The 20,107-nt window shown below is 35.3% G+C and overlaps 3 protein-coding genes across 3 annotated transcripts; 1 reads left to right on the top strand and 2 right to left on the bottom strand.

Moving 5' to 3' along the window:
- The first annotated feature begins 588 nt into the window (after window positions 1-588).
- On the top strand, window positions 589-3,236 carry LOC147547875 (ABC transporter G family member 6-like). Its single transcript, XM_086670292.1, has one exon. It carries the CDS (start codon window positions 745-747, stop codon window positions 2,983-2,985), a length of 2,241 nt encoding a protein of 746 aa, XP_086526418.1. The 5' UTR covers window positions 589-744; the 3' UTR covers window positions 2,986-3,236.
- A 5,095-nt stretch (window positions 3,237-8,331) lies between these two features.
- On the bottom strand, window positions 8,332-9,830 carry LOC147547874 (putative F-box/LRR-repeat protein At3g18150). The gene is made up of 4 exons (XM_086667961.1): window positions 9,779-9,830; window positions 9,318-9,691; window positions 8,757-8,924; window positions 8,332-8,658 (listed from the first exon to the last, which is right to left on the bottom strand). The coding sequence occupies exons 1-4, from the start codon at window positions 9,828-9,830 to the stop codon at window positions 8,332-8,334; spliced, it is 921 nt and encodes a 306-aa protein (XP_086524087.1).
- Window positions 9,831-14,383: 4,553 nt separating this feature from the next.
- LOC147547873 (ER membrane protein, putative (DUF962)) lies at window positions 14,384-17,377 on the bottom strand. Its single transcript, XM_086670070.1, has 4 exons — window positions 16,817-17,377; window positions 14,888-14,950; window positions 14,735-14,806; window positions 14,384-14,655 (listed from the first exon to the last, which is right to left on the bottom strand). Exons 1-4 carry the CDS (start codon window positions 17,180-17,182, stop codon window positions 14,539-14,541), a joined length of 618 nt encoding a protein of 205 aa, XP_086526196.1. The 5' UTR covers window positions 17,183-17,377; the 3' UTR covers window positions 14,384-14,538.
- Window positions 17,378-20,107: the final 2,730 nt, after the last annotated feature.

The raw sequence follows: 20,107 nt of genomic DNA, 5'->3' as shown, positions 1-20,107 counted from the left end.
AAAGTCTGCGTACTGCGTGGAAATAAAAAATAATCTCAAACACTGAAAAGTAATCGAGTTTCGGTTGTGGCAACTAAGCATGTATTTTTCAATTTTTCGCAATCAGAGAGCTCATGTAGAAAAATGTCTGGAGAGTTTATAAAACGATTTTAGGCAGTGCTCTTTCGCTTTTTGCTATAACTTAGATCTGATATCTATGTCGAAGTCTACATTAACTCAAGTTAGATTTTAGATTGTGTATTATTTCATTTATAATGTCTAACTTGTTTAAACGACTAATTTAAATTGTTTTTTAGTCTGTTTCCCTTAGACATACCAATTCAGATGAATAAGATCGAAAGAAAAATAAAAATTCAGATGAATCGGATCGAAATAAAACATCTAAACTCAATTTGAAACAATTCAAAAAATTTTGGGAAGCTCACAAAGATCTAGAAAGTCGGCCTCATATGACTTTCATGTGGACTACATTGTCAATGTTGTTGCAACCATATACAACACACCCAAGTTCCCAACAATTTTGTCCTACCTAAACACCCTGCTTTAACGGCTATTAAACGCCGTTAAATTGTCCTCCTGATTAGAGACTACTGGCTGTTAAATATTTCCCTCCAAAATAAGTTAACTCCTCTTAAGAAAGACCGTTACCGTTAACTCTTTTTCTCCCTAATCCACTTTCTCTATAAAGGTATAGCTTTTCATCAACAGACACAAAAAAGTAGGAGAGCTAAACACAACACACAAATGTCTCATTTATTCTCAGAAAAAGGTTTTACAAAATTAGGGTTTCCAAACCAGAAACAACAACAACCTATGGAACTCCAACCCACCGGAACCACTACTAGGGTTTCGCCTTCACTCGGCGAGCTCCTAAAGTGGGTCGAAGACGCACAGAACTCATCAGAAAGTACTCATGAAACTCCTACTCCAATACATCAAGTTATTGAAATGGTACCAAGATCTGTTCCTTTTGTTCTTCAATTCAATAATCTCACTTACAATGTGAAAACGAGTCGAAAGTTTAGGTTTCCGACTTGTTTTCGCCGGAAAGAAACACTTGGAGTAGTAGAAGATCATCCAATGACAACTCAGAATCATAAATTATCTAGAACAAAAGTTTTATTGAATGATATCTCTGGTGAAGGTAGAGAAGGTGAAATTTTAGCTGTTCTTGGTGCTAGTGGATCGGGAAAATCGACATTAATCGATGCCTTAGCTAATAGAATAGCAAAAGGAAGCTTAAAAGGATCGGTAACTCTAAACGGCGAAGTTCTTGAATCTCGGCTTTTGAAAGTTATTTCAGCTTATGTGATGCAAGATGATCTTCTTTTCCCTATGTTAACAGTGGAAGAGACATTAATGTTCTCAGCTGAGTTTCGATTACCTCGTTCTTTATCGAAAACAAAGAAGAAAGCAAGAGTTCAAGCACTTATTGATCAATTAGGGTTACGAAATGCTGCCAAGACAGTGATAGGAGACGAAGGTCATCGAGGTGTTTCAGGTGGTGAACGTCGTCGTGTTTCAATAGGTATTGACATAATTCATGACCCGATTATATTGTTTCTCGACGAACCAACGTCTGGGTTGGATTCAACTAGTGCTTATATGGTGGTGAAAGTTTTACAAAGAATTGCTCAGAGTGGAAGTATAGTTATTATGTCTGTTCATCAACCTAGTTATCGAATTCTTGGTCTTCTTGATCGTTTGATCTTTCTTTCACGCGGACAAACAGTTTACAGTGGTTCACCAACAAATCTTCCTTTATTCTTCTCTGAATTTGGTCGTCCAATACCTGAAAATGAAAACCGGACGGAGTTTGCTCTCGATTTGATCCGTGAGCTTGAAGTTTCTTCTGGTGGAACAAAGGACCTAGTTGAATTCAACAAGTCCTGGCAGAACATGAAAAACCCTAGTAATTCTACAGATTCAAATCAATTAGGGTTGTCGCTAAATGATGCTATAAGTGCTAGTATTTCAAGAGGAAAACTAGTTTCTGGTACTACTAACAATGATTCTAGTGGTCCTACATCTACAGTTTCAACTTTTGCTAATCCATTTTGGGTTGAAATCCTTGTACTATCGAAAAGATCGATGAAGAATTCAAGACGAATGCCTGAATTGTTCGGTATGCGATTAGGAGCTGTTATGGTTACGGGTTTTATCTTAGCAACGATGTTTTGGCAACTAGACAATTCACCAAGAGGTGTTCAAGAACGATTAGGGTTCTTCGCTTTCGCCATGTCTACTACTTTCTATACTTGTGCTGATGCTCTTCCTGTTTTTCTCCAAGAACGTTATATCTTTATGAGAGAAACAGCTTATAACGCATATAGACGTTCGTCTTACGTTCTCTCCCATTCACTCGTAGCTCTACCTTCATTAATCTTTCTCTCAATTGCTTTTGCAGCAACAACATTCTGGGCAGTAGGTTTAGCAGGTGGTATTAATGGGTTCTTCTTCTACTTTGGTACAATCTTGTCTGCGTTTTGGGCAGGAAGTTCATTTGTGACATTCTTATCTGGTATACTATCTCATGTCATGCTGGGTTATACGGTTGTCGTCGCTTTACTTGCTTATTTCCTTCTATTCAGTGGTTTCTTTATTAACCAAGATCGAATTCCACCGTATTGGATTTGGTTCCATTATATGTCATTAGTGAAATACCCATTTGAGGGTGTTCTACAAAATGAGTTCAATGATCCAAATAAGTGTTTCATTAGAGGTGTTCAGATGTTCGATAATACGCCATTAAAGGTGGTTCCCCATTCGATGAAAGTTAACTTATTAAAGACATTAAGTAAGTCATTGGGGATTAGTATTACACCGACTACTTGCGTAACGACCGGAGTCGATATTTTGAGAGAACAAGGTGTGACTGATTTAAGTAAATGGAGCTGCCTGTGGATCACTATTGCTTGGGGTTTCTTCTTTAGGATTCTTTTCTATTTTTGTTTATTGGTGGGGAGCAAGAACAAAAGGAAGTAGGTCAAAGTTTGTTGATGGGTTGGTAGAAGATGAACAACCCAAAATCTTTTCATTGTTTGATTTTCTTTTCCATTTTTTTCTTCTTAAAATTATGTCAATTAGTTTCTTCTACTTGTACCAAAAAAAAAAGATTGGGGTGGTGGGTTGTGGTGGGTGCATGACTATGGGTGTGGGGATCTAGTAATTGATGTGAATTTGATAACATTGTAATTTGGGTTATAATATGTTTGTGGAAGTTTGTTTTAGAGTCACAAGGTTGCTAGTCCTAGTATCTCATTACAAAAATGAAGAGTATTTTCGAAGCAAAATTCCATCGAAAATAGTAGAAAACCAGCCCAAAAAGTTTTTTTTTTCTATGGAACAAAACACGAAAAAATGAAATGAGATCCGACTGTTATAGTGATGTACGAAATACCTTTTCGGACAGAAAGATGCCGTTGAGTATTGCATTTTTTACTGCATGTATCTCACGTAATTTCGAAAATAGTGGTACAAGAAGCATTTTCGACGGCATGTGCCACTGAGAAAGACACAAGAACACTCTTGAGTACACCTTTGTGCATTGCCTTGAATACAACAAGGGACAATTTATTACGTTGTTCTTTTAATTATGCAACTTCGAATTTCACACACGCATCCCATTCGCTACACTATCGAACTCACCGGCATAATTTATGCCGGTTCGTTGAAGTATTGAAAACCATCTACTCATATTGTTGGGGTTGTTTAATTTTTCGTGTAAACACTAAATTAATTAAAATGTTTGACAAAATTGGTTACTTGCAATATAATTCTGCATAAGGTTCAAAACAAACTTGAAACTAATAAATGTTTCTTCTGTTCATGATTGATATGTTTAGCTAATTTGATAAGAAGATAGAAATAACAACAAAAGGGCAAAGACTAGTTGATTTGCTACAACTTCACTGTTGAGTTTTGATTGGAGTTCATGTTGAAAATCTTAGGTAGAAGATCCTCCAACATTTAGATGAACAAACTTCAATTCTAAAATCACAAAATCAAATTATAACAAACAATTATATTTGTAATCAAAGAAGGTAGAGAGAAGTTAGGAATGACTTTTGGATACATAATTTATTTTCACTAGTTCCATGAGTATTTCTTCCCAAAAATAAAGAAGTGTATTCCATGTCTCCACATAACATTCTCTTAACAAAAAAAAAAATGTCTCCACATAACATTTTCGTTTTCTATTAAAAAACAGTATAGTAAATGAGTACTTTCCTATAGCATAGGCCATAAATTTTGTAAGTAAAATTCCTAGGGTAAATAACTTCTTATAGTTTAAAACTTTAATCCATAATCTTACAATCCTTCATTTTGATGTAATTGTATTATTTTTCTTTATCTTATTTGTGGTTTATTAGAGGTCGTCTGATGCTTAACCAGTATCGTTAATGAGAGAACGAGGTCTTGTTCATGACTCATGGGCTCATGGCGAAGGACGTTTATGTGAGCCCACTTGAAAAGTCTCTACATTTACTACGTTTTGAGTTAGTTGTAGCCCAGTTAATGTTTCTCAATGACCTCTTAAGTTATGTGAGACGATCACAATTCACACACCTCGAACACATTAGTCATATTTGTTAGAGTATAAGGATCGAGATCCGAAGATATCCAAGATCAACCGTCCAAGATATATGAAGATGAGACGGATCGACATCAAGAGATCCGACGACCAAGATGAGTCCAAGATATTGGAAGATATGAAAGATATCGAAGATATATTTAGGATATCTCATGTAACTATTTAATAGTAATATTGAGTAGAGATTATATTGTTTCCTAGTTTAGTTAGGAGAAACTAGGAAACCCTACACCCTATAAATAAGAGATGGGTTCTAGGAGTTTTAAGTATTCGATTACTAATCAATCGTTGTAAAACGAATCACCACAATTGTGGATAATAAAGTATGTAGCTGTTCTGGCTTTCTCCGAGGATGTAGGTCGTGATCCTCCGACCGAACCACATAAACTATTGTGTTACTTATTTCAGTTTATGTCTTCTAATATACCAATTAACATGAACTTTCACATGGTACCTGAGCAGGTTTCAATTTCAGTCTTGTTTCATATTTTGCTTCCGCATTCCACATTTTTTTTATCGTTGTAATTAATAACGATTCAATCTCTTAGCCGATTATTTTCAAATATCCAAGATTTTTTGGGTCATCTTCTTTTGGATTTTCAAGAAGAAATTTTATCCAAGAGAATAGCATTGATTGTGGTAGATTGGGTTATTTAGACATAATAATAATCCTTTTTTCCTTCTCATGCTTCCATCAATCTAGCCGAGGCTTGCACTATACTCAAATCAAAGAGAAGCATGATTTTCATAAAATCTTTTCTCTCTCTCACCCGTCTCTTCTCTCTTGGCTTTCATCAATCCAATTCAAAAACAAAGTTTCTGGATTGTTTATTCCGCACTCTTCCGATGTTTTTTTCTCTAACCGTTGTGATTCTAGTATCAATCCACCACTTGGTCAATTTTTTTTGGGAAGTAGTAATGACTTCCAAAACCCTTCTTCTCGAAAACCCTAATCTGAAATAATCTTCTTAACATCAAAGTGTTATCCGGTTCACTCAAGTAATCAAGTAAGCTCTCTCTCTTACTTCAATCATCTTTTTTTCCTTCAATCGTCTTCCTATTCCAATTCAAAGAATTAGGGCTCCTGCTTCATCAACATCATCTCCTACGGTTCCGTCAACCGATTCATCAAAGAACTTTGATACACTTCCTTCGAATCCTCTATCCGATTCCGCATCTTTGTAATCACTTTGTGACGATTTCATATCCACGTGTGATCACTTTCGTCATCTTCTTCCGCAATTTTCCGAGCAGGTTAATCATTCATCATTCAAGTTTCCGCCAATTCCAACGTTTTTCCATTCTTTCGTATCAAGAAACTGAAATTACATATTCCATTCAAACATTTTCTGTCCATTATGGAATGACAGAGAACATAATAACATCAAGATTGGTTCCTGACCCTTTTGTATGCGTCTTTGTATCATTAGTTCCTTGTTAATTGTCCACGTGATTCAAGCATCATTCCCGTGCATTGAATTTCTTTTAAAACTCTTCACAACTACCGAGCATGGCAATTGTCCACTTAATTCTGGGAGGCACCAATAACTTCTCCCATTCAGGGGGAGCCTACTTATAAAAACACTTGGGCATGTTTTGTCGATTTTTCGTCTCCAAGACAACTTTACCTTTTTTTTCTTTTTTTTCTGCCGATTGATTTTTCCGGTCTTCGCTTTCACCAATCAATTGTTCCCATTGTTCTGAACAATATCTACTAAACCACCACTGACTTTCCTTCAGTTGGGTGATGAATCAACAAACTTCGTTTTTTCTCTCGCTCAATGTCGGTTGAGTTCTCTATTTGGTTGTGATTTTTATTCCCATTCAAACTTTCGCAATTTCCAAACATCTTTCCCAACGATGTGCCAAGATTCCTTCAGTTGAAGAATTTCAAGTCTTCAAGCCTATCCAAATGACCAAGCTGCTTATTCATATCACCAAGCTGCCAAATGTTCAAGTTCAAGTTCCAAGTTCAAGCTTTGAATCCGATCGTATGAAAGCAAAATCCGTTTGTATGCGAGCAACGTTCTTCATTTTCAAGTTCAATCTTCAAGTTGGATACTTCACATGTTCCACATTCCAACTTGAGGGGGAGTGTTAGAGTATAAGGATCGAGATCCGAAGATATCCAAAATCAACCGTCCAAGATATATGAAGATGAGACGGATCGACATCAAGAGATCCGACGACCAAGATGAGTCCAAGATATTGGAAGATATGAAAGATATCGAAGATATATTTAGGATATCTCTTGTAACTATTTAATAGTAATATTGAGTAGAGATTATATTATTTCCTAGTTTAGTTAGGAGAAACTAGGAAACCCTACACCCTACAAATAAGAGATGGGTTCTAGGAGTTTTAAGTATTCGATTACTAATCAATCGTTGTAAAACGAATCACCACAATTGTGGATAATAAAGTATGTAGCCGTTCTGGCTTTCTCCGAGGATGTAGGTCGTGATCCTCCGACCGAACCTCGTTAAATATTGTGTCTTTACTTTATGTTCACCTCTGTATCTCTCAATCTCTTGGTCTCACCATCTCTTCTATTATCAAGAGGTTCAACCCTCTTCACAATATTCATGATACAGGTTCTTCTCTCAACTTATCTATTGATTGTTGAGTACCCAAATTGTATCATATTCCTTTATAGAGAATGAGATATTAATCTACTATGCCTAATCGTTTTCTTTTTTGAATTGTCAACGTACCTCGAACACTTAGATTTCTAAGGTGGAAGACAATCTCTTACTACTCCACCAAAGGTTGTTGGATACTATGCCTAATCTTTCATTAGAAAAATTCTAGACCATATCACCATATGTATTGTACAAAATTTGGTTGTTCCTCCTTTCGGGTCTTTGGCCATTACCCTCTTCGTTTGGGGTGTGTGTGTGTGTATGTATATATATGTGTGTGGAATTTCTCTTACAGGAACTAGACATTAAGTAATGGATCGAGCTCGAAAATGTTACTTCCTTCTTTTGTTCTCCCATTCCATAATCTAACAGATGGAGTGAAGTCACGTCAAAAAATGAAATTCGAACATGTTTCCAGTGGAAGAATATAGATGGAGCTGCAGGGGAGAACTAACAGTGCAGCAAGTGATTAAGTTGTCTAAAACAGTAATAGGACTGGAAAATGAAGGACTGTGATATGGAGCAAGTTAATCGATACCATCTGGAGCAGAGTTTTCTTCCTTGAGGTGATTCTGACCTCTTCTTTCTACTCATTGACAAAACACCAAACTTGATGCAAGATGGGTCATCACTGATTGCAAATCATTTCCACCAACAAAATCCCACCAAGCTACCTGCAAAATTTGAAATTTCACTCTGAAAAAGAATAACTAGGCATATGAAGCAGGTTCTGTATATTTTCGGAACAAGTAGATGTGTTTATAGAACTTAAAAAAGTTACAAATAAATTTGTTATTTTATCAAACAAAAATGGAGGGAGTTTACGTTCATAAAATGGAGGGAGTTCACATTCATAAAATATATACATCAACTAAGTTTTCTTTCCTTTGTTCATTCCTTGTATCCAAAAATAAAACTTAATTTGGAGTAAGTATCTATTCATATCAAACAAAAGCACAGGAATAAGCCAATCTGTTTCTAAGGAAGTGAGGATACAAGTCCGCGAAGGACGTAAATCACGACAACACAAGTTTGCAAGATAATTCTACAGGTTATCTGTAAAAAAAAAGTGACAAAAACAATCACCTTTTCATATTATGGTTTGAACAAGATCATTGTAGTTGCGGCCCCAGAAGGTCTCGAAAAGGTTGGTAGTATCTCACTAAATTGCTTCATACATTTCTCTGGGAAACTATTCCGACGAGAGATAATAACTTTCTCCAAGACAACAGAATTCTTCAACAAAATCTCTACTAGTTTAAGCTCATTGATGCATCCCCATAATTCAGTAATCTCAACAACCTTGAGGTGATGGAGCATACATGGCATTGCAAACCCTGCTTCCCTATAGTCTATGTTGCTGCCTGAATCATATGTTACCTCATCAACATAGGGAGATTGGGGCCCTTCAGGCTCTTCTGCCTGAATAAACATAACTTTGTGTTACAACACAAACTAAATTTGAGAGCTCAATATGAAACAAAATTAATGTAACAAATGACTAAGAATTGTATTATTACCCAATCTACTACAGACATCGAAAGAGATTTGATGTTCGGAGAAATCTTAAGCAAGTACGTTATTGCATGAAAGGAATCATCTGAGAGAAATGTTTCCAGCACCAAGCGTTGCAATTTACAGAACTGAATGGGAGGCTTCTCCATAATTTCCGGATTTCCCACCATACCCTGAGAACATAAAATACAAACTAAGAGATACTTACAAGTTTAAGAAAATCAACTACCACGAGGTTTATACGTTTTAATAATCCACAGAAAAGCAACTTCACATCTTCAAATATTTTAGAAACAGCACGTCTAAAGCTGTAGAAGCTAAGAGAGAAACAAGTCTTTTGACATGTCAAAAGCTTCCACTATATATAGCCAGCTATCAAGTCCGGTAGAAGGTCATAAATCTCGCAACAGCTAGAAACAAAGAGCTTTCTCAAAAAGCAGCATGGCAGTGGAAAGTTCTATCAACCTAAAAAATTTCAGATCTTAAAAAGAACAAACGACACGTAAGAAAGAATACAAGCAACAAAGCTGTATTTACTAAGAGAAAAGGCAAGGATGCAAATTTACCTCAAGGAAGCAGGCTGTTAACTTAAGATCGTTTACGTTGTGAACCACTCTTAGAAATTTATTGATGCGTTGAGCACAAATATCTTCGGATAACGAAGTTTCGTCTAATGTTTCAAGTTCAGCACTTTTCAAGCCATCAAGGCTGCCTAGATCGTAGTCTATTGCTATTGAATCTCTCCAAATGAAGAGTAAGAGTTCTGGAGCATATACCTTGACATTTATGACCCCACTTTCGTGTGAAGTATCAATGTTGTCTATTTCAAGTCTCAAAAGATTAGGACAAGAAATGTTGAAACTCATATCACTATCTTCTACATAACTATAAGGGTTCTTATAGTTTCGCCTGAAAGTGATTGAGAGTTCAGACGAAACCTCTGTATATCAGAGTAACAGAGATTAATCAATACTGTATCCACAAATCGTTTAAACCCAGAGACTGATCCTCGTTTGGGAGGATAAACCATATAAGAATTGAAGTTTAGAGTTGGGATTGAAGTCCAGAGAGTTCTCCATCTTTTTGAAAGAACACTGGTTTGAACAACATATTTGGTATCAAGAAATGAGAGAATATGATGAATGACTGTATCAGGTAACTGACTGATTCTGTCTTCAGTATAAGAAAGGGGTGAATTTTTCTTCTTTGTTTTTTGCTTTGAATTTTTTGGTGCCATTGTCTAGTATAATATATTCAGATTGGTAAGAGATTATGGGAGTTGATAGAAAGAAACGAAATAAACCCTAATAGGCTAAATACTAGTAGGTAACATGGCTTGCAATGTCTAATATGCTATCAATTGAAAGGCCCAAAAATATGTTCTGATAGTGATTATGTACCTTCTCTAAAAACCTAAATAAGAGAGAGACCTGAATCTCTGAGATCACCGAGCTCCAACGCGCAAATTCAGACAAGTAAGAAAGAAGGAAATGTGAAGATGATTGCTTGGTTTAGGGTTTTCGTAGAGAACTGATAGAGGACTGTTGTTGTTGGAAAGATTTACACAAATTACGTTTGGAAATAATCTACTGTATAAAAGATGATTTACACAAATAATTTAACAGAAATATTTTTGAAAAGATTTTATGGATATGAATCTTTTAGGAATGGTGTTGTTGGACAGATCTTTTCGAAATGGAATTTTTTTCAATTTATCTGTTGAATTTCAAAGAAACAAGGAGGGAAAAAAAACAGACTTTGACATGCCTGTTTACTTACAGCATAGAACCATAGGCCCAGCTCGGGCCCAGAATAGAACCCGAGCTGGTCTGACCCGTTTTCCGTAGGGTCAAGTGGGCTCGGGACCGGCCCGACCTTTATAACATCACTAATAATAGTAGGTAAAGTTTGAAATGATATTGGTAATTATCAATAAGGTCATTTTCTTTTCTTTTTTTCTCATTTCCAAAATAACCATACCCTCATTTCCTCTCTAAAAAATATCAGTATCTTCTTTTTCTTCTCTTCTTTAATGGAGGATGAACTCTTCTTCTTACATGGTACAAATCCTTATGGATTTGAGAAATTAAGAGTAGTCTAAATACGATAGGGCAACGATCGAGAAGTTTACTACATTAGAGACTGCGAGTGTAATTTGAGAAGATCGAATCAGATGTTTATTCAAATAAAAGAGAACATGATTGTTGCATGAGATGCAACTATCTTCAACTCGATATTAATAAAAGAAGAAGAAGATGAAGAAGCAACCAGAACTTCGAAACTATATCACTACCATGAATAATTCCAATACCAAATCAAGGATCAACATCAAACCCTACGAAGACATCTTGATGGCCAGGGTTAATTCACTTTTTCTAGAGAGAGAAAGTGCAAATCCACGAAGCAATGGTGAATTTTGCTTATTAAAAATATTGATTGAAGTATTCTTTGTTTTTGAATCTAGGTCGATTAGGATCCCATATATGTAACCCTAATTTATATGATGACGATGATGATGATGATGATGATGATGATGATGATGATGATGATGATGATGATGATGATGATGATGATGAAATTTTTCAGATTTGAAGAAGAAACTTCGATTTTTTGTTATTGTGTTGCAAATCGAGTTTGCAAAATCCGAGTCTGAATTACAGTCTTAAAGCTTGCAAATCCAGTTTACAATTTACATTTTGCAACCCTAGTTTATATTTTACATCATGGGAACCCTGTTTGCAATCTACATTTTTCAAATCCCTGTTTGCAATGATTGCAAACCCGCTTTGCAGAAAAACTGAAAAAACAACGTTTTTCTGAGTTAAAAAAAAAACATTAAAAATGGATCTAGTTAGAAAGTTAATGAAAAATCTTTTCTAAATATATAAATTTCAAAGAAACCCGATATCTCAAGAAAAAGTTATATAGATTTAAAGTTTTTACAAAATTAAAAGAATTAGTTACATCAAATGACAAAACGGTACTTTAGTCTTGGTATGTTTTTTGACCTAAATTATAATTGTGAAATGTTTTGGGTTTAATTGCCCCCTGAAATGCAATCACCCAGAAATATTCCGTCTCTAAAGTTATACTTTAAAAAATTTTCACTTGACCCTTATATAATCAACATTGCAATTTAGCCCCCCTAATTTATTTAATTAATCCAGCAAGATGATGGTTGCCACTTGTACGAAGATTAGGGGTCAAAGTATCAGTCCAATTAACCTGAAAAAAAAAAACTTCAATCATTATCAACATTTCTATCCTCTTTAACCTCTTCTTTTGTTTTGCTAAAATTTCTTTAACCTCTTCAGTTCTAGAAGAACTATTTCCACTACTACCCATTTCTCCAACATACTTGGACTCAATTGGGCATCAATTTCACGCTCATGAGTTGAATTTTCTACTCAACAATTGCTCAAATTAGAAGAACATATCTCTCGATCATCTTTAATAAAGAACCACTTACAAGCTCTTATTCGACTTTGATCTCACATTTTGGTTAGATTCAACAAATCCATTAGGGATGGTAACTGTATCAGAAGAAATTACCTTGTCTTTGACTATGACATTTTTACAGGTTTTTTCAATTTTAAAGATGATACTTGATCTACAACTTCTATAGGATTAGGTTTTTCATTGATAGAATCAATGGCTAACTCAAACGAATCCAAATATGAAGCCATGAATTTGGGAATGAGAAATGATAGATGAATATTCTTTGGCCTGGGAAGTTTTGGTTAGATGGGGAAAAGAATTTAGGATCAATCGATTCAGCAAAAAAAAAAACTCCAATTGTATGGAAGAAGAAGCTCGATTACTGTTTAAAACCTATCGGGTAAACTCGTGGGTCAGTACTTGGGTTAGTTAACTCGTGGATTAACTACTTAGGTTGGATTAGGTTAAGTAGAGGGTAACATAGTATTTTCATCTCTCATGTGTTTTCAAACGGTTATATTTAACTTTTTTTTAAAAAGGGAGTCCAAAGTGCAACACTGAAAAAAAAAAAGTGCAAATAGCCAGTCAATTATAAAAAAAAGAGTCTAAACAACAAATCTCCCCTTGTTTGTTAACAAATCAGTAGGTGGGCTTGTTTGATTTCATCATATTCTTTGTCTTCTTAAAACAAGTTGAAGGAAACGTTCAGTCTTGTAACTTCTGTTTGAACCGATCAACCTTACCTGTTAACTTAAACCAATTACCAATAATGTTACTTATCTTCTCTCTAATTATTGTGACTGTGGGACTTCGCCTTCAAACTAATATTTCTTATTGTTTGGATTCGGGTTACATATCCATGCCTTAGTGCACCTGTTGTTGTTCCTGCTAACTCAGGGATTGCAGATCCTGGAGACGCTTCAACCCTTATTTGTGATGCAAATGTTCTTGTAGTTGAAGCGGTTCGAACAGGACAAAAAGTCCCACAAAAGAGTTAGAACTTCTGAGGTTTGGATTAACGATGATTTCGTAGATATCTCTGATACTGAAAATGCTAGACAAACAAAAACATGGCTCGATGCAAGATGTGTGAGGATATCAGAGACCCCAAGTCAACCAGTGGTATTGCTAGTTTTGAGGAGGCATTCTAAATCTTGTGCCAAAAGGCTGAAAATTAATCTCAATCAGTCGAAGGTGGTTGTGAACAAGACTTGGGAACGTGGCTTCTTTTGGATTTAGCCAAATTAGGACTAGAAATAATACAATTAAGTTATTTGTGCTAAGAGAACGGCCTTTTTAATTTGTCGAGGACTCTTACTTTGAGTTTTATATCAATGATGGATTCCATCCAGACTTTAAATCATTTTCAAGGGCTACTGCTCGAAATGATATGTTGAAGTATTGAAGGAAGAGAAGGAGTCTCTTAAATTTACTCTTGCAAATGCTCATGGTAAGATTAGTCTCACTTCTGATTGGCGGTCCTCGAATGAGGTCCTCGAATGAGGTCCTCGAATGAGTGTTTGAGTTACTTGTCCCTTACTCCTAACTTTATTAAGTAACAAAGACTGACCTGTTCAAAAGAAGATTTATCTCACTCTTTAATAGACAAGATTCATACCGGAGATAACATTGAACATGTTCTTAATGATAGGCTTGTTGATTGGCAAATTTATAGTAAAATTCTTTGACTCTCGACCGTTAATACAAGTGCTAATACTATCTCTATAGGCAAGTTGATTCAGTTGTTACCAAATTTAAGATTGGGTGGAACTTTATTTCATGTTCGTTGTTGTTGCCATATACTTAACCTTGTTGTTCAGGATGATTTGAAAGTTCCACAGTTTCAGGAAATGTTTGATCATCTGAAATCTAATCTTGAATTCATAAAGGATAGTGATACTAGAAATGCCCAATTGAGGGTCTTGTGTGAGGCTAATGGGATGCCTCCAAAGAGTTTCAGCTTGATGTAAAACATAGATGGAACTCGACTTGATGTTGAGTTCCGCTATTCCCTACAACAATGTTCTTGATTCAGTGACAGGTTCAACCCACCCAGACTGATGAAATAAACGGGCCAGGCGCAAGTTCTGAAGTGGTACCTGACATTCCATCCAATCTTAGTATTCGCCGGAGGTACCAACGGCTAAGTAGGAGAACTATATTACACATTTTTATGCAATTAATGAGAAGAACCAGGAAAGAAGGGTGCACGATATCACAAATTAATTCAGTGACAGATTCAACCCGCCTACACTGATGAAACAAATTAGTATTTTCCCAAACTGCTAACTAAAATGTTATACGTCAGTACTCTATTTTGAACATCAGTTACATGTATATAATTGTGTACTAAGAACTTTTCTTTTTCTCCTTATCTTTCCATTCTTTGATTTGAGCATCTATCTTCGCTTGCACGCTTGAATGAAACCCAGGATATGGTTCATAACGCAACACATTCATAAGTACCTGAAACAATAATTTCCATATTCTAAATTGAACTCTTCTGTATCTAATTAGAAATGGGAAAAATGTTTAGATGATTTACCTCGAGTAAGACAAAGAATGGGGCCATTAGAAATGCTTGAGCGAGGTTGTCAAATAGTGCGGGTGCTCGTTTCTGAAAGAATACAACGACTGTAACAAAATCTGACTGGAATAGAAGAATCATCGTCGGAACAGGATATTGATGCTAGTTTACCTCAAAGACTCCATGGCCGATGAACTGTCCAACCCAACAGAAAACCTGAGCAGCCAGAACTACCTGCACATAAGTTTATTTCTGTCATATCATATTAAAATAGTGACTGATTGAATTGAAGGCTCAAGTCTTATTAGAAGGTTAGCCTCGCTGTTTTCGCACCACCAAAATAGCGACTTATTCATCCCAATTAAAATATTGAACAGGTAGATAAGATCTAGAGCCAATTCACTATAAATCGTCAAGCTTTACCTGTACTTTTTTAATTATTCTGCTGTCTATTTTACCTAAGGAAGTTCAAAAGGTTTAAAGAAGGCAAAGCATTGAGAAGTCGAACGATGAAAATATCATAATTTTCAAGAAGGGCTACTAGTATGTAAGAGGCTGGTTCAAGAATGTAACACTGAAAACAACAATCATTGATCATACAAGACTAACATTAAAAGTGATATTCTAATATGTATAGGTAAAGGCTAACACTTTTAGTAATTATTAACTCAATCTAGGACCTTGATCACCTCAAATTAAAGAAAGTTTCATACTTGAAGATAAATAAATATATTAATCAAAAATGCGATAACCCAATATTTTAATCCTAAAACACAAAAGTTAAGCATGTGTAGGAAACATGCATAATCAAAAGTAGTTCATAGCACAAGTGTGATCTGAGCGGAGAAAGTAAAACGAAAACAATATTCGTCATCTATCAGAAAGATTAAAACATAAGACGATGATTTCCTCAAGGATATACTGTAAGCATTAAAAGTAAATGGATGAAAAGAAGAATTTCGAAGAAGAAAAGGACATGCGTCAATATACAGACAAGGAGATGACTCACAAACTTCCGAACAAAGTTCAAGTTCTAGCTAGTTCATGTCATCTGCTCTTATCGAGAGCTTAAACCCATACTCCATTCATACTAGTATCAAGTTACTGATCTCATCAAAAACAGATTCATCTCTTCAAAACAACAAAAGTTCTAAATGGGATCTAGATTTGAGAAGACAAGTGCAAAAGAAACCTACCTATATATCTTCCATTCAAGAGAGACGGTAATTTTTTTTTTTTCTTTTTTACTTCACTTATAAATAACCAAGTTACTCAAAGCTTAAAGTGATCTATCTTTGCCTGCGGTATTGAAAATACAAAACCATAATCGGATTTCTTACATGAATATTTACCTACTTCTCGTTTGAAAGGGACGAGGAGAAATAATCAAAACTTTTCCGAAAAAAGTAACATTCCTTACTTCACCGCTTCAAGACTCAAATTCATATATATGTGTGTTTGTGTGTGTGTGTGAAAGCAGAATTCCACTTGACTAAGTTTCTAAAAAAAAATCTTCTTCACTCATAAAAACTTCAAACAGAAAGACAAGAAGAAAGCAACATTTCAGCTCAATTGAAAGCAAAGGATAACCCCACTAACTATGCCCACATTAAAATCAAGAGTAGAGGTGAAAAGAAAATATACCCACTTCCTTTATTATTTTATTTTTTTTTTGTTGAGAGCACTTCCCTTATTAGGACAGCAAAACAAGAACACTTGAGTTTCTCTTAATAAAAAAAAGAAATACTTGAGTTTTGCAGTTTAACTAATTCACAAGTAGTATCAAAATATCTCTTTTCATATTTTTTTGAGTTACAAACTCTTATGAAACAATTTTTTTTTTAAACATTTGCACTATAATGGGTTATCTTAAATAAAGGAAGATATAACAAAATCAAAATGTTAAATAAACAAGGAAGAACAAACTTTTTCTTATTTTAATTAGTAATGAAGAAAATCAAAAAGCCCATGTTTAACTTTTTCCACAAAATAAACAACAAAAATGGGAGCATCAGTTGTAACCTTCTATAATCCATGGGAAAACCCTAAGATAAACAAAACCCAGACCAAGTTCATGAATAGGAATGGAAAATTGCTTACCTTCCAAGCCAGAGAGTACCCAAGTTTGATAGCAAGAGAACTAGCTCCAAACCAACAGAAAACACAGAGTAGGGCAGCAAGAGAACCAGCTTTCACATCCAATAAGACATAATATAATGCATAGATTAATGAAAAAAGAAACCCAAAATTTAAAACCAAATTAAAGTTGAACCCAAATGCAGAAATTTCAAGGTGAGGAAGATGAAAAGGAAAAGGAGTAGGGATGAAGTAAAGAAAGATAAGAGATGTGAAGAAGATTGGCCAAACTAAGAAAGTATGAATCAAAATATTAATTGAGTTGTTGTGATAAGCTCCATAAAAAGCAAAATGTTTCTCAAGATCAAGTAACCCACTTTTCTTCCCCATTAAAAAAGACCCAAAAATCACAGAATCTCAAAAACAAGTTTTTGGGGTTTGAGAAAGGGTTGGGTTTGATAGTTTTTCTTGAAGAATTTAGGCGGAAGTGAGAGGTTCTTGTGTCTTACTGCCGTGCCGTCCTTGTAGAGGAAGTTAATTTGTTATTTCTACTTTCCCTTTGGCTTCACACTTCTCTCGTTGGCATACGTGGCACTATTGATATAGCAAAAAGTATACTCAACCCGCCTTCAGGAACTCTCACTTGAACCGCCTGTGAGAGAAACAAGAATTTCTCTCTCCTCTCACATATTCAGTGAGTCACGTGAAAAGAGAAACTCTTGTTTCTCACGGGCGGTTCAAGTGGGAGCAGGGGTGGAGCTGTTAGTAGGGTAACTTGGGCTGCAGCCTGGGTCAACCTACTAAATATTTAACTCGGTTAGTCATTTAGCTTTTTAAGAGCATGCATTGGTACGATGGTTAGATGTCTACCTCATTGGCACAAGTTCAAGTCCCAACACCTACTCTTTTAAGTCTTTCTTTTACCAACCAACTATACAGGTAGTTTTTTCCTTTACAAACAACCAACATAAAGGCCTGTTTGGTTCTTTTTCCTTTATTTTTTTGTCGACGTTAACCTTTTAGTCCGGGCCTGCGCCAATTTCTGGCTCCGCCTCTGAGTGGGAGTCTCAAGAGGCGAGTTATGTAGCCTTGTTGATAGATATAGTGCCGATCCAAGATTTGAATATCATGGAGCAAAATTATGTCCCAAACAAAAAAAGATGGTAAATACAATAATTGACAAAAGAAAAGTTTTCTTCAACAATTGATAGCCCAAGTGGTTCCAAGGTGTTGACATAAACTCCAGAAAGCCCGGAGGTACCAGGTTCGAATCTTGAAAAATCAAAGTAAGTTTTTTCTGGCAACAATAGAGAGATACAGAGATATGAAGAGTGAGATAGAGTGAATCTCTCAATTTTTTTACTGCTTATGCGACAAAAGGGCTTTACCAACGGGTTTTGTTCGTATCATCCGTCCCTCTTGATCTTAGTCTCTTTTTTTTATCTCTTGATAATTGTCATACCGTTGGTAGAGGGTTACGCTCATAATTGTTGTGGGCTTAATAAAAACATTTTATGAAGAATTGGACTTTGACGAAGTAAAAAACGGATACTTTTATTTTGAATTTGTAAAATTGGTGCCATCGTATGTAATTGCTAGAGCCTAAGTGGACTCGCCCTGATATAGTATAGAGTATTATATATGGACATTAAGGGCAAAGCCAGAATTTTACGTCAGGCGTAAACGGTAAGAAACATCGATTTATATGACTAATTTTGGAGGAGGCAATTTTTTGTGATATAGTTGTGTAACTGTGTATGTTAATTGTCGAAAAAATTTATATTTCTAGTTTGTGAAGGTCAAGTGAAATTTTAGAAGGTTAAAATTAATAATACTTTAAATTATCTTTCCATATCGAGAATCATCATAATATGATTTTTTTTATTGGTCTTTACACTTCTCTCTAACATCCAACGACTACTTGGGCAGATGGTTGTGCATCTGCTACTAAAATTTGAAAGGTAACATATATTTAATTCTGGTGGGAGTGGATTTTCATCATTTATTGACTTGTTTTAAAAAGTATTTTTATATTGTAGATAGATAAAACAAAGGTAAAAATGGGCTTTAAGGCTCCTAGCATAGTCATAATGGCCTTACGATATAGTTTTTCTAGCAACTAATAGCTCATTTGGTAGTTCATTTACTCCAAAATCTTGGAGATCCCGGAGTTCGATTTTACCAGAGGTAAAATCCATGGTTTATTGAACTTGGGTTAGGAAATGTATATATAAATAAAGTTATTTTACGAAATGGGGGAACATAAGTACCGGGTGATGAGTTTGGAGCATGAAGATATTATGTTTTGAGCTTGGGGCGTGAACTAACTTTGACTAACTTTACAATAAAAAAAAAACTTCGACAAACCTTAACGTTAATTAACTCTAGTGAAAAAACCGTTAGATATCCCAAACACTAAGGCCGCGGCTTTGGGGAATAAAGAAAAATCTCCAGAGAATAAAGTTGTAGGAGAATATTTATTTTTGGCCCTAAAATTTACTAAGTCGCTTCTTGCCCCCTAATCTTCATCTTCACCTCCCCTCACCTCAATCCCAAACTTCCGGCAACTAAACATTTTGGCCATTGTCACCATCGCCACCTTCATCTCAGATTTTTCTACCTAGTGCCTTGGTAATATCTCTATAAGAACCCTTATGCATTTATTCACTTATCATCTCTTCATCAAAAGTCCAAGTTTGGGATCTTCAAGAGCATGAAAAAAGCCAAACCCTAAAATTAACTCCTGGCATAAGCAATTTACTCTAAATTAAATATCAGTATTTCAATCAACAATGGTTGTTTTCATTATATTCTTATAAAAGCAACATAAAGCAAAGAGGGTACCATTGAAGAATCCTAATTCAAACACCATATTTAGCAATAACAAAATCATAACCTCGTAAATCCTCAACTATGTAACCAAAATACACAATGATTATCATATAAGGTTTGACCTTATTTTTCTACAATAAAAGCAACTAAATACAATAATACGATTAAAGTAAAATAAAGAAGAAATAGAATGACAAAGAGATGAAAAACCCTAGATCTTATCAATATCTTCATCTTCATACTCAATATAATCATCAAGAACACCCTCATCTGCAACCGTAATTAAGGGGTTGTTTTCCCTCTATCTTCTTCTTCGACTCAGAAAATGAGTTGAGAAGATAGATTTAGAGAGAGAAAGAGAGGTAGAAGAAAAAAATAGAGAGAATAGGTGAAGGATGAAGATGAAAATGGCTGGGATTGTTGGTTGCCTAGAGTTGTGGTGGGGGGGGGGGGGGCGAAATCTGAGATGAAGAAGGTGGCGGC

The sequence above is a fragment of the Eschscholzia californica genome, unplaced genomic scaffold (assembly GCF_041429995.1).
Source record: "Eschscholzia californica isolate CP2 unplaced genomic scaffold, dmEscCali1.0.p SCAF_3, whole genome shotgun sequence".
Lineage (NCBI taxonomy): Eukaryota > Viridiplantae > Streptophyta > Magnoliopsida > Ranunculales > Papaveraceae > Eschscholzia > Eschscholzia californica.
The sequence above is the reverse complement of the archived record's forward strand: the minus strand, read 5'-3'. Positions and strand labels throughout refer to the sequence as shown.